Raw genomic sequence first — 14,466 nt, forward strand, 5'->3', positions numbered from 1 at the left:
AGTTGTTGAGTACAATAATTTATTTGATTACGGAAAATCCGCGGCTGCTGCGGTGAAATTTGCGGAAGTCGAACGTCTTAAGTGGGCTTGCGAGCGGTAATTAATCATTATTCCCAGGAGTTGCTATTCACGCTCGAGGGGTCAAGAACGAATCGTGCACAGCGTCGCGCCTTGAGTTTGTGCGCTAGCTGGCAATTTGCGGCCATCAATTTATGCGCATAATGTTACGCGGCTTTATAATGGAATTAACTTATTCCGCCCGGGTTTATTCGCATTCGGATGTAATGCACTTATCTCGCTCCGTGAGATGCGTCGGCGTTATGCAGATGCGCATCGCGTATAATGGGAACCGTCGGCTCGAAAAGATTACCGGCGAATTCGCTTGGCTGCCGGAAACGGGTTGCAGCGAGAAGAGACGTCGACCCGCGGTAAATCACGCGATAAATGCCGAAACAGCGGCGGGCGCGCGAGAGATGCCGTTCGAGCGTTACGAGGAGCCGAGTACGCTTTTACATCTCGCGCACTCTTCGACTTCATCGTCGACGCGGGAAATGGATGTTACGGGTTACTGTCGAAGTGGAGTGCTCCGCGCGAAGATGTCGTCGGCCACGACGAATCGTCTTATCGCGGGATAAGATGGGGCGTGGGCGTAATGGAGGGTATCCGGGTGGTGAGATACGAGGGATAGAGGCGCGCGGCAGTGGCGTCTTCTTTGAGGACGTGGATGGAGCGAGTGAGAGATTGAAGAGGAATGGTGGAATTACCAGAAATGAAAAGATCTGAGAGAAAAATTCCTTCATATTGAGACATTAAAAGTACTCCACCCCGAGGTATCCCACGGTATCTCGCCGCGTCTTTCGCTCGCAAGATTGCACGTGTCCCTTTCTATTTTGCGGATAATGCGGGCTTTCGAGGCGTCGCGCAAAATCCATTAGTGAAACGGAAGGATTCAAGAGCTTCGTCCTTTGGAAACTGATGCCGTAAAGCTTCGCGGCTGCGTCCGGATCGCCCCGGTCGCGATGTATGTAATATAATTTGCTCGCGGGCGGCTGTATCGAGTTCGGAAAATACGCGGCTTCAAAAGGGTCCTTTTATGTGCAAACTAAATGAAATGTGTTGCGCTGCATCGCGATTGATAAATACAAACAGATAGGACAAATTGGATGGCGCGGATGGAATCGATACATGTTATGAAATGATGATATAATAAATTAAGCTTTTAATGCTCTCACATCGATATCCGCTTTCATAACTAATGTAACGTAAACGTAATATCATTATTTAATGACAGCTTCAATTTCTTATAAATCAACACGGTATTTTGCTAAACAGAACGGAATATATACGATACGTACAGCACGCGTTTCATTTATTTCATCGAAAAGTTCGCCATTTTAACTTGTCTAACATATGGAATTCAAATTCGAACTGTTATCGGAAGCGTCATGTACGAATCATCTCTACGATTGGTTAACGTCAATCACTTCTATACAATGATAACATCAATATTTGGTCAAATCATGTAACAGATATAGATTGAACGGCGCGCAGTAATTGACCACCACGCTTTCGCGCCTCAATACATCAAAATCGACGTATCGATTATAATTGTTTTGAAACTAAACCTCGAGACCTCGTTAAGTTATAATCAATGCACAAATTTGCTGTCACTTCGCGCTTCCAGCATATACCCGAAAATTGACTTTTATTGTCACGAGCTACGAAAATAGTAATTTTCTGTAATTTTATGCAAAAAATCATATTTACATGATGATGTAAGTATTTTTTTAAATTAAACTGACTGATAGAAAAAAACAGTTTGATAATAAATTATGCATACCGAAAGATCTAGCGTATTTTTTAGTAATTTAGATTTACTACATATATGTGTATGATATAAATTATTTAAATTCTCTGATAAAAAGATACTTTATATATTTCTAAGTAGTACTTTATACTTTTACTGTTTTTACGTAAACGAGTTTAATTAATAAACTTAAATTACGTCATTTGTAAGGGATATTAAAGAGAACGACGTATGTAATGTTTCGACTCGTGATTGCAACGAAAAATTTTAAAATGTGCATCTTCACTACGCGAAGCTAAATAATAGTACTTGAACCAAGTCTCGCTTTGAGTTCTCCTCAATCCTGTGAGTGATGCAGTCGCTACGGCTTTAAATTCTCGACGCTGTGATGTGTATAGTATGCGGCTGTGTGGTGGTTGGCTTGATTCCCGCGCGCAGTAGGTGAGGCAACTTTCCTCATTACAAGAATACTTCTAAAACGGTTCGCTTGATAAACGAATGAACTTTCGGCGTTCCTTATCGGCGATCCCGATGCTATATCAAGGAAGAGAGCCGAAAGTGATCGCGCAGAAGTGCAGGGGCGATGGGGAAGGGGGAGGGCCCTTTAATTTCCCTCCTGCCACGATTTCGCTGCAAACGGGAGCATTTTCTCTCAACAAATTTTTTTTCACAAACCCAGCAGTTTCACTCGCAGCAAAATTTACTTTATCGATTGGATGCAACTTTTTGTGACAAAAATATTCGCAGCCGTAATATTTCAAATTAATTAGAATAATATTTCATTATGCGCGCGCTTATTCCACAATTATTGCAGCTTCTAGCTTTCCAGTTATGTTTAAATACAATTTCGCTCTTGCTCGCGCCATTTATTTTTACGGGATATCCAGAATGTAGCGTAGCATAAGTTAGCGATTGCGGACGGCAATTCCCGGCCGACAGATAAAGAATGTGTGCCGTGGGTCGCCCGCTGCAGCCCGGGGTATTTCCCAATTAAGCCCCCGATGCGTAGTGGTGCCACCTTAGCTCTCGTGCACAGTGCCGCATGTATGCACTTTCCATGCGTGTAGACGCTATCACTTGCCGCTGTGCAAAGTCTTGCCTGCTATCCTAGGCCAGCGATCCCCACAAGGCTCGGTTTAATAGCTTCCTGCGGGAATTCCGGGGCCATCGGTTACCTAACCCGCGTCTAATAAGACTGATGATGATGATCAAGCCGGGCGAAACAACGTAAGAGGAAATTAAGCGCAGTGGGGAGAGGCGCCCGACGCGAGTCGGACATGCTACTCCAATTTGCATTTCGTTCCAAGTTTTAATTGGTTTTAATCCTTGGCGGCCAGCGCGCCTCGCTTCGCTACCAACTTTTAACCCTTTTCGCTGGAAAGCCAAATAGACCCGCCGCCCGCAGACTTTCAACAGTTTTTCCTCGTAAGACAGATGTATCCCGATGCTTTTTTTCATACGGTTTAAGCTTGGTATAATTAAAGCAGATCAGATGGGAATACACTGTACATTTACATTGTTTATTCTTGGCTGCAATTCCATGATGCTGTTACATTTGCATAAAACATGAAATCTGAAATTCGGAGTAAACTAGTTTTTGTATTCCGTGCTATTGCGTTGTGTACAAGAATCTTATTCGAAGCATTGTTAACTGAGAAATGCTTTCACGAAAGTTCGGCGGCTTTCGTGATGGAACTCACCGACTCACACCGCATGAGACATTATAACTTATGCGAGCGATAATAAAATTCTGCGCAGAAGTTTCGTGTTTGGTATTAAAGAGACACTGTCGTGCTTTTTTTAATAATCAAAGTTTACAGAAGTCGCTTATATTCTATGCCGTTTGTAGCACAAAAGGATCTTTTTAATAAAACTATAGGGATTTTAATAATAACTAAACATAAAATTTAAATAAATAAAATGCTCTTCTTTCAGTAATAAAGTATTTATCTTCAATCTAAAAAAACAAACAAATAAACATTAATGTTTGTTTAGTACAAATTTTAATGCAGTCTTTCCTTTCTTTTGCGAAAGCACAGTTCCGCTTCAATAATGTGCAATTCCTGGGAATAATTTAAGCGCCCAAGTCACCAGAGTCGGAAATGGGTCAAGTTATCTTCCGCGTAATATATATTGTATTATACCTACATTAGCTACACCGAGCCCTTTACTGCTTCACCGCAACTTGATTCTAGCTCTTAATGGACGTGGGAGCTTCCTTAATTGGCTACGCAAGTACCTCGAGCAATGAAGTCCGTGAGCTTCCGCAAGACAGAGAATCGCTCATCCCAGCATATGTGCTCACCCGTATCTAGAGTTACATAGTAGAAACCAAACGACGGACGTTGAAGGGATTTTGGTGTCTTTGTACGTTCGGCTATACGCGAAGACATCGGCAAGTTCTTGTAACTTTGTGCCGATTGAGAAGGCACGAGCTTCGCCGCCCGATAACTTCTACTAGTCAAAGATTGGCGACGTGCAAGCACACACACACACACACACACACACACATGCACGTGCCCTTGCTATATTGGATTCACCGTTACACGGCGGTGCGCCGTAGATAGTTCCTTTTCGGGGCAGGAGCCAGGATTACAGCAAGCACCCTAGATTACCGGGTTTGCCGGCATCAGAAATGCCATATCCTTGGGAATTGATTTCACTGGGATGTATTACGCGAAATCAGCCTAATTATGTTACGATTGGTAATACTAAGGCGTTCACGATGAGAGGCTCGTTTTGACCTCGAGCTCAGACATAGAGAATAATTGGCTTGGTAATGTGACATCGTGATCCGTCGTCGAAAATGAAAATTGTCTGCGTTGCGTTTTATAAGAAGCTTTGATACGAAAGTGGATTTTCGATAATAGCAATCATTAACAGCCGAGATATTTAGTGCTTATATATAACATTTTGAAGGCAGGAAAGTGGAAGAGAAATAATAAATTGATGCAGGTAATATGTGTCGCTCATATATTGTGCGGCGCAGCGAATGTGACATAAAGTCGATGTATATGGTCCATTCGCTATAAGGTTTCTTAATGTGACGTGCTTTAAGATAAACGCTAAAATTCGTATTTTTAAAATATAATTTTCCCAAGAGACTCGAGAACGTAATAATAAATAATTAAAATAGTCTCAATTATACAACACATTCTCAAATCAACCTTTTTCGCTTGAAATTCAAATGATGGAAATTAATTTATGTACATCAATTTCTTCGATTATGTCGAAAAATGACAGGAAATTAGTAATATTCGCTGCGTGATTAAAATACCGTGTGCCGCTATCCGATATATTGAGCATAGTTTCGCGGTCAGTTCGCTGGGGAGCGAAAATTAGCTTGAAATTAGGGTACCTCTAATGGCCGTGATAATTGATATTCGATGCGCGACGAAGCCTAACTCTCATATTTGCCTCACATGACATACGTTGTTTCCTATATATTGTTACCGTAAATGACTTAACTGGTTTCGATACCGGCTCCCCTGTTCCCTGCACCAGCACAGATAACTTTCATTATTCAATTATTGTCTTTCCGTCCTACGGCCAAAGATAACCATAATTGTTCCTTGTTAAAAATTATAGATTTAATAGCTCAATTTTCAAACATTCTACAAATTTATAAACGAGTTTATCTTCTCTGTTACTTTTCCGACTGTATTTTCGTACATTGTATTTTGTCCACTTAAACCGACGATTTTCACTTGATATAAAAAAGTTTCCACATGTTTTTGAAAGTTTATAAAAGTGTCGCTGATATATCAATATTTTTCGCCTGTTATAGATCACATGGGTGAGGCGGAGGGACAGGCAGCTGTTAACAGTCGGTACCACCACGCATTCCGTCGACAACAGATTTGTCGTCAGGCACTCGAGCACCGATTGGCAACTCACGATACGCAGCGTGACGGCAGAGGATGCCGGCATTTACGAATGTCAGGTACATTAATAAATCTTTCGCAACCCTATTATACTTCTGAATAACTTCACTTCATCTGATTATAGTTTTATTATAATTTTAATATTAAAACAGTACAGATTTAATTTATACATTTTATCTTCTTTTTCTCCTTTTTTCTTTTTAAATTAAAATATATACTCCTCTCTTTGAATTTATTAGAACTGTTACATTCAAGCGGCGACCTTTATCAAAAAATTCATTAAGCTTTACATGGGAATAGAACCGTGATTACTGTCATTCTGATGAAGAGATTTAAACATGAGGCGGATATCACCGTTCGATATCGGCCGATTACAGAGCAAAGCTGTACAAAGGATGAGAGATTAAATTTTTAACAGTTATCGATTGAAAAAGTGCTTCGATGCTTTCAGCTATAAGCACCCAAGTAAATTGAGTAATTTCTCGCGTTTGATTCCATGTAACACTTTATTAAAGGTTTCGCATGATGAAAATGTCAGTTAAAATGTCAAAGCGGTTAACAAGCCGATGCACACCGACCTTAAATACCGCGATGTTTAAGGTCGCCGAAATTAACCGCATCCTTCATTTCAACCAGGGTTTTTAAAGGGTAATCAATGTCGCTTTTCAGCGATGAATATAATTTCTGAGGAGTTATCCAGCAAAATCTGACACATATTGTGTGATAATGTCTGTTTAAATTAGGTAGTTGAATAAAATTAAATTTGTTATCTTTTAGAGCTCACACCGTTCGTCTTATCGCACCGTGAAGTGTTAAAGGGTATCATTATATCACGATTGCAGGTGACGTCGCATCCGGTGCAGCGAAACTTCGCCCGTTTGAAAATCACGGAGGCGTACTCAATAATACCAGGCGCGCCTGATCTGCACGTGAAGCAGGGCTCGAGCCTCCGTTTGGAATGCCAACTTATGGCGGCTACGGAAAAGCCTGTTTACGTCTTCTGGTATCGTCAGGGTCGTATGATAAATTACGATGAGGAGCCTGGTGTCGACGTCAAGCTCACGCCAAGTGGCTCCATTTTGACGGTGAATAAAACAAAGCTTACGCACAACGGCAACTACACGTGCACGCCTAACAACGCCAAGGCAGCGTCTGTCATAGTTCACGTGATCGAAGGTGAGAAATACAAAACTATTTTCCCTATTTTTCTGGGTAATTCCCGAAGGACAAATTGTTGAGCGAAATTCTGGGCGATGGATTGACAAAATATTATTTCATATCTATTTGCATGGAAAAGACAAAGTATATTTTACGAAATTTTAATCAAAATTCAATTTTTTCTCCCGATAAAAATAATAATCACTTGTATTCTTTAATTATCTCTTTAATAGTTATTTTTGCCTTATTTTTAATTATTTTAACAAATAATAAATAATGAATTTCAATCAATATGATATATCAGTGTGATATGACAATTTTATTCCGCAAGTCACATAGATGTGAAATGAAATTGAAGTATTGACTGACGTGAGTTTTTTTGTTCGTACAAAAAAGAGATTCGCAGACGTCGTATTCTGTTTTGCATTTTTGTCGCAAAGCAAATTTTTTTGCGACTATCGCGTATTGACCAGCAATTGATATATTATAATATTTAGATTCATCAAACTTTTACAAGATGTTTGCAGAAACTATATGATTCTCAATATATTTTATAATGAAAAACGCGCGCGCGCGGAGAAAGAGATGACGCAAAAATCCATTTAAATAAAATGATAAAAAAGTTATTTATAATAAAAACCTATCATAAAATACTACCATGAATCTAATTCCAATGAAATTGAATGCGCTGAATGTCAGCGCAAAAACGAAGAAATCGATAATAGAATAATAATTTATTTTTTCTTTTTGCCTTAAATTTATTTTGTTTTATTTTATCATAAATTTTTTGAAGCACGTTATCTTATTTCCAACTCTGAGATATGAACGGTGGAAAAGCAAAATTTGTTCGATAAATTGTTTCAAAACATTAGAAAATTATTTTGTTTTCGTTATCTACATAATTATATAAAAAGTCTTATGTTACCAAGCACCGTTTCCAGATTATTTTGTTTTTCCAACATACGGGAATGTTTTCATAAACTATACCATCTCTCCCTCATTTTCTTCTACATAAAACCACAGTATTGATGTTTATCAATCATATACGTATGAGTTAATAACGAAATTAATATTTGTCTTTTGCTGAAAGATGCGGCCGCTTTATCTCAAGTAACGCTCAAAATATATCCACTTGAAAACTGTACATTTTGCTTAAATTCTCATAAAATATGAAATAAATCGGTACGATATGTGCAAAATAAAGTATAACGAAAGTAAAATCATAAAATAGAGAAAAGTGTGCAGAGATATTATGAAGACACATATGGCGAGGCAGAAAGCGAAAAAAGAAAAATAGGATGTAACTAACAAGCACGGAGCTAATGGAGCGAAACTAAAATAATACTACGTATCGTTAACGAGCTTCATCAGCTCTCTTATAGATGTTGCTAAATGGAAACAGTAAATCACTGATTACAATGTGCTTAGAACATCGCTTCCAAGGCTTCACTATAGGCAAGATTCCCGCACCACGTAACCAGCTCGCAAACGTGTCGGTAGGCATACAGAATCCACCGATTCCGGTATATATATAACGCGATAGTAATTGACTCGCTCTAGTTACGACGGCGAAGATCGGCGCCGATCGGCGGGCGGAGAACTTCCGCGGAACTTGAATATTCATTAGAGTAAGAGCCGAACAATTAAACGGTTGTAGGAAGCTCATTACGATTGGATTTAGCGGCTCTCGTAGACGCATTCATCCCGAAGCCCATCCGCCGCGCGATAACAGAAGGCCGGCTCAAAATTGTACGACCCGCCGTCTTTCTAACGACGAAACTTTTGCCCTCGCCGCAGGGACGAAGTTCGACGCAATTTTTCGAAAGTACTGGCGTAACTTCGAGGCCGACTCTACTTACACTTTAACGCGCTTAGTAACTACGTAATAACGCGATAGTCCGTGGGGCATTATCAAACTTATCTATTATTTTCCCCTTACGAGACGATACTCGCGATTTTATTTTCATTTTTTTCCCTCTCGTGCTCGCGCTACAACGCCTTCCACATCGCCATCGAAAGTTTTCCCGGAACATCAGTTTACGCTGTATTAAGTCTATTTACATTGAAGTTTACTGTCTCCTTTGGCCGAGTTTGTTCTTATAAAAAAAAGAAAAAAGACAATATATTGAATAAGATTCAACGGCTGAACTTTTGAAAAGTTCCTTTTGCTGGATAAATTCAGACTGCTGCATTTAGATTAATATTTGCGAATTAAAAGTATAATTAACTTGCATTGTAATAGTCGAAAACTGTTATGTTGTCATAACTTTTATAATCAGGTTTCAAATATGTTTTTGCGAGTGGAAATTGCTAAGTAAAAGAACATTTTAAATTGTCAGAAATTTTATAAAATTAATATTAACTTATTGTACTGAAAAATTTCTTGCAAATTTTGACATAAAGAATAACAAAGAATAATTTTAATAATTTGTAATTTAAAATTGCACACACACACACACACACACACACACACACACACACAAATGTAATTTTAAATTACTAAATTAATTTAATTATCCAAAATTAATTTTTCATTTATTATGCTTAGTCTTTGCGTATAATTTGTATATATGGGTAATTTATTAAATTAAAATGAACTATACTATAGATTTTATGTAGCTTATTTTCAAGTTTCAAGACGGTGTAAGAAAAGTTTGACTCGCAAAGTTTGACGTCGAAGATATTCATCCAATATTTGTCATGTCTCTGTTGATGTCGAAGTACGTGATAAGTAGGGAGCGTCACGCACGTGACCAGATTGTCAAGAAGTATTTGCCACAGCAGGAAGTGTGAAATGATCCGCGCTTCACCTTACATCTCAACTAGCAACGTTCGACAGTCTAAGAAAACATCGTTTAACACTTTGCTTTTATTCTCGTGAGAAAGTTTTACTATTCTCTTTGAGAACAACATTTTCACGTTTTCCTCCAGACATAAATTTTTCTTTAGTCTAGAGATACACAGTTTCCAAATGCTTTCTAATATTTCTAAGATACAACAACAGTAAGTTTTATCATTATTCCTTTATTGCTAGAATTTTGTTTTACTTTCATTTGTGTGTGTGTGTGTTCGCTATTTGAAAATTTATTAACATATTTCTTAGGTCAGAAATAAATTATTATAATTATTGAAAGAAATTAACGAGAAAATTGTATATAGGAAAAATATGTAAAAATTTCTTTCGAGATACGCGAAAGAATAATAATATGCTAATGTGCACGTAACATACATTGCGCGGAAAATCCGCAAATGAATATACATAATTGGTGAGATTTAACGTAAGCATGCAAGTTAAATGTATTCCTTAATGCATCATTTCTAGGAAAGCTATCGTTCCGGGAAATAATATATCATTCTGGGAGAAGAGCGTTTTGTTGAGATAATCGGCTGTGCAAGCGGAGCGTCTCGTAGCTCCGTCTCATACGTCTTCGCATGTACAATTATAATCCCAGGCCTTTCGCGTATACGACTAAGTAACGATCTAAAATTAAGCAGCCTACGTTTCCATCCTCCCGCATCCTCCTCTTATCGTCGTATGAAGCGCAGCCTTCTAATCTGATTCCAGAGGAGGAGAAGCCGGCGGCGATGCACGGGGGCGACAGAAGGAACCTCAGCCCGGCAATTTTGGCGAGCAACTTTCTGGTGTCCCTCCTGGCGGCCGTCAGCTGGAGGATACCGAGTTTCACGAGCCTTTACCCGACGTGAATTACCGCCGTTCCGGCGGCATCCTGCGGGCCTGTGTCCCCTCACGACGACGCGGACCCGCGGAGGAAACGAGTTCCCAGGTCGCGTCGTCTCGCCGCTCGGCGCGGCACGACCAGCCCTACCACCTTCCTCCCATCCTCGCCGCCTGTTCGTCCCGCCCCGAGAGAAGAAACTACACAGTGCCGGGAATTGTGCGCGTGCTACCGCGAAGCTCGGCGATACCTCGGTTTACCTTTGCCGTGTGTTTCTCTTGCGTATACTAAATAAACTCTGTTCCGTGATGGGGTGGCCCGCAGTTGCGGTTCACGCGCGTTCAGCGCAGCCCGTATCTGACACTATCGCAGTGGCTCGGGGGTTGAGAGCTGGCCCAGACGAGCCCGTTTGTTTGGTGCACACCTGTGAAACCTGTGAAGCCCCCCCCTCTTCAACTACCCCTGTCACCAGCCCTAACCTACTTTCTTGGCCCGTGCTCGCGCGAGTGCCGCGTAAATGGGATCTGTGAAGTTTTGCGGGACATTCTGTTAATATAAAAAAAAACAATTACAGCTCCAGTAGCACTTTTCATAGCTCTACAGTTCCCTAAAAGTAAAAAAAAGTTTTGTAATTTTTTTTTTTTTTTTTTTTTTTTTTTAAGGAATTGTAGAATTACGAAAAGTGCTACTGGAACTGTTTTTTTTATATTAATTGTTTTCTATTAATTTTATATTAATTGTGTTTTTATATTAATAGAATGTCGTGCTAACTTCACAGATCCGCGTAAATGTGCTTGGCCGGACGATTGTACTCCGTTTTGGAATTGAGCTAACGATTTACCGTAGAATACGTTTTACTCTTAACACTCACGTGTAATCTCCGCGTTTGCGTTGCGTGCATAGTTGCAATTCGAGCCCCTGTCCGCGCGATATTTCCGTGATAAAGAGTTCAGCGTTTTAAATATTAATTTTACCTTTTTTTTCCAAGTATAGTTAAATTATAAAATTTATTTCAATACTCACATCTTTTTATTTTCACTCACATTTTTTTATTTTTATTCCCTCACATCTTTTTATTTTTACATAATATTTCACAGGAAACACTAATTTTTTGTCGTTGGATAATTCACAAAATTGATCTCGTTATGCTCTACAAATTATCCTGTGATACTTGAGAAATTCTGAAAATTTCGAGGAATTAATAATTTCGGGCAACTATAATCATATGAATAAATACATTGTATGGAAATAATATGAAATTTTATACACATCACAGGATAAATGATATCGTGCCGCGTTTAATTTCGCGATAAATTTATCGCGTATTTTCATATTTATTTCCAAAATGCACGGTAGTAATGTACTCTCTCTTATTTCTTCCTTTTTCCATTGTCGTTTAAGCTGTGATATGATTATCCCGATACTGCCAATTGCTGCGGAAGTAACGATGCGAATCGCAACGGAACGGGGAGATTACGGAACTATGGTACTAAGGTAACGTTGTAAGGCACACGTCGGCGAAGAAGTCGCGTCGGTGAAGAGGCGGAAGGGAAGTCCTGATTTGTTTGGACAGGCAGTTTCTCGCGGGAAACTTGTTTCTCGATAGGAAATCCTTCCGCTCGATATGCGGCTCGTTGATATCCTTCGATGTGCGTGATCGGCGAGTCGTTTTCTTCGTGCATTCTACATATATACACGTATATATTCGTTACGTATTCACACACACACACAAACATTACATGGACACACACACACACACATTGCATACACAGATGTATACGGTGACAGAGCTCGATTTATCGTTCTTCCAATTAACGGGCGTATCGCTCATATTTTCGTATCCCAAAGTGATTTGTATCGCTTATCGTTTTGCCACGTCCATTGATTGCGCATGTATTTTTCGTTCGGTTTAAACATTCTCTTCGAAAGCGTTCGATCGAGCTTTTACCGTACACGATACGTTATTCCATAACGTAGAAGTCGTTGGAAGAATTCTGTTTGTCGCCAAACAGCATTCGCGATATAAATAATAATAATAATTGGACTGTATTACTAAAGCCTCCATCACCCGATCTCTCCGCGCTTTAGAGAAGAGTCTTAGCCTCTTTTTTTCTTTTATTTTCATAAAACGGATTTCAATAAGATAAAAGATTCACTTGAGGCGCGTTTCAATAGATCGATAAGCACACAAATTTGAATAAAAATATTACGGTAATATATTAGTACGGCAATAAAAGTGTATCTCTCTCAGATAAGAGCTGTTAATTCTGCACGGTGTAATTCTGTTGTTTATCGGTAGCAAAAAAAAAAATTAAAATAAATCTTCCTTCAAAGCTGTTACATGCCGCGTCGGAATCGCGACGGTGAGACAAGCGGATTTCTTACGACAACTTGATTACGCGAGCCTGAGGTGGATGAGCGACGTTCTTTCCGCGCTGTAGAGAAGCCTTACCTCAATTCCCGTTGACTCTCACGGTGCTGTTATCATTGTGAAGGAGTTCCTCCACGCCTTGCGACTCTTCGGGCGGGGTATATACTGAAGCACTTTCGCGTCGTTTGTTCGCTCGGTGTATACCTATCTTTAAATAAATGATAAACGCAAACGCCAAGTTCCAATTGAATGAATATGTCCGATGTAAACGCGAGAAGTCGACGAAACAGCGGCGCGAAACAGTTTGCACTTCGCTCGCTCGCTCTTCACACGCGTTCAGTGTATACCCACTTTTGTACGTCCTCGAGTTTAATAAGGGCGCTTTCCATTTAGCGACACAAGTCGACACAAGCGTCATTTTGTCTTTTTTTTTTTTTAACATCCAGTGAATAACAAAGGTAGAACAATGCTTGTGTCGATTTGCGTTGCTAAATGGAAACCATCTTGCATAATCCAGCCTCGGATGTGGCGTGTCACACGAGCGATGTGAGTGATCGGATCTTTCGAGACAAAATACGCTCCTTCATCAATTATTTCAACGAAATCGGAATCTAAGCGACATTCTAACGAGTAGGGATTCTCGACACACATGTATTACGCGGATGCGTGCCCATTGATCGAGGCGCGTTTAGTGAAACTTTGTCCCTCACTTCGTTAGAACAATAAAAGTAACGCGAATAACGCGAAAAGTTCGGAAAGTCATCTAAAACGGAGCTGGGATTTAGTTCCGACTTTCAGCCAATTTTCGAGATGGACGCTCATTGCCTTTTCTTCGCTGGCCAAAAGTTGTAATTAAATCTCAGCTGTGACCTAAAAGATATCCGCTTACACGATTTTTTTTTTAACAATGCCTCTGAGATATTGTCTAGGCATTTGTCATCTAAATGTCGAGTGTTTAGCGTCAGTTTTTCGAGTGTGAATTAAGAAAAAAAAAGTGACGAAGGAGTGTAGTTCGAAAGGGTTCTCGCTTCTCCGCGACGGTCATCGATGCTTCGCGAATGGCGAGCTCGATGAGCTGATTTCGTGGCTTTTCTGCGATGGGAAATGCGTTGGTGTCACGAACTTAGGCGTGTGCATCGACTTTTATGCGCGGCACGCGTGACACGTGGCGATGCGGACACGCGCTCATCGACATTATTTATCTGGATACGTGGAATCAATGTAAATACTAAACATTCTAACTACATTCAATAAAACATTAATCGTGACTACATGAGTATAATGAGAGGCTCATTTCCTATCTCTTAGAGAAAGTACCTTCATTTTCATAAAAAGAATATAATTAAATCGACATACAATCTCTCGTTTTGCCGGCGATTCTCAATTGTTTTACATCGCATGTCTTCTGATGGTTCAACAGATAATATTTATTCTGGAGAATCGACGAAAAATTATTTTCAGTGGAGCGGAGAAAGAAACTTATCGCATAATTTATGTTAACACCCATTTCTCGGCGACGTCAACGGCTTCACGATGCAGGTAAGCGTAATTTCACTGCATGCAATTATA

General features: G+C 39.8%; 1 protein-coding gene across 2 annotated transcripts in view; it reads left to right on the top strand.

Moving 5' to 3' along the window:
- LOC105671730 (neural cell adhesion molecule 1-like) overlaps positions 1 to 14,168 on the top strand; it is a 205,150-nt gene extending 190,982 nt beyond the window's left edge. For both annotated transcript variants that reach the window (XM_067350199.1, XM_012366143.2), the window contains 3 exons: positions 5,595 to 5,750; positions 6,534 to 6,867; positions 10,415 to 14,168. In XM_067350199.1, coding sequence (XP_067206300.1) covers positions 5,595 to 5,750; positions 6,534 to 6,867; positions 10,415 to 10,554 — 630 coding nt within the window. In that variant the 3' untranslated portion in view covers positions 10,555 to 14,168. The remainder of the gene's footprint in view (positions 1 to 5,594; positions 5,751 to 6,533; positions 6,868 to 10,414) is intronic.
- The last annotated feature ends 298 nt before the right edge of the window (positions 14,169 to 14,466 follow it).

This window comes from Linepithema humile, chromosome 2 (genome assembly GCF_040581485.1).
Source record: "Linepithema humile isolate Giens D197 chromosome 2, Lhum_UNIL_v1.0, whole genome shotgun sequence".
Taxonomy (NCBI): domain Eukaryota; kingdom Metazoa; phylum Arthropoda; class Insecta; order Hymenoptera; family Formicidae; genus Linepithema; species Linepithema humile.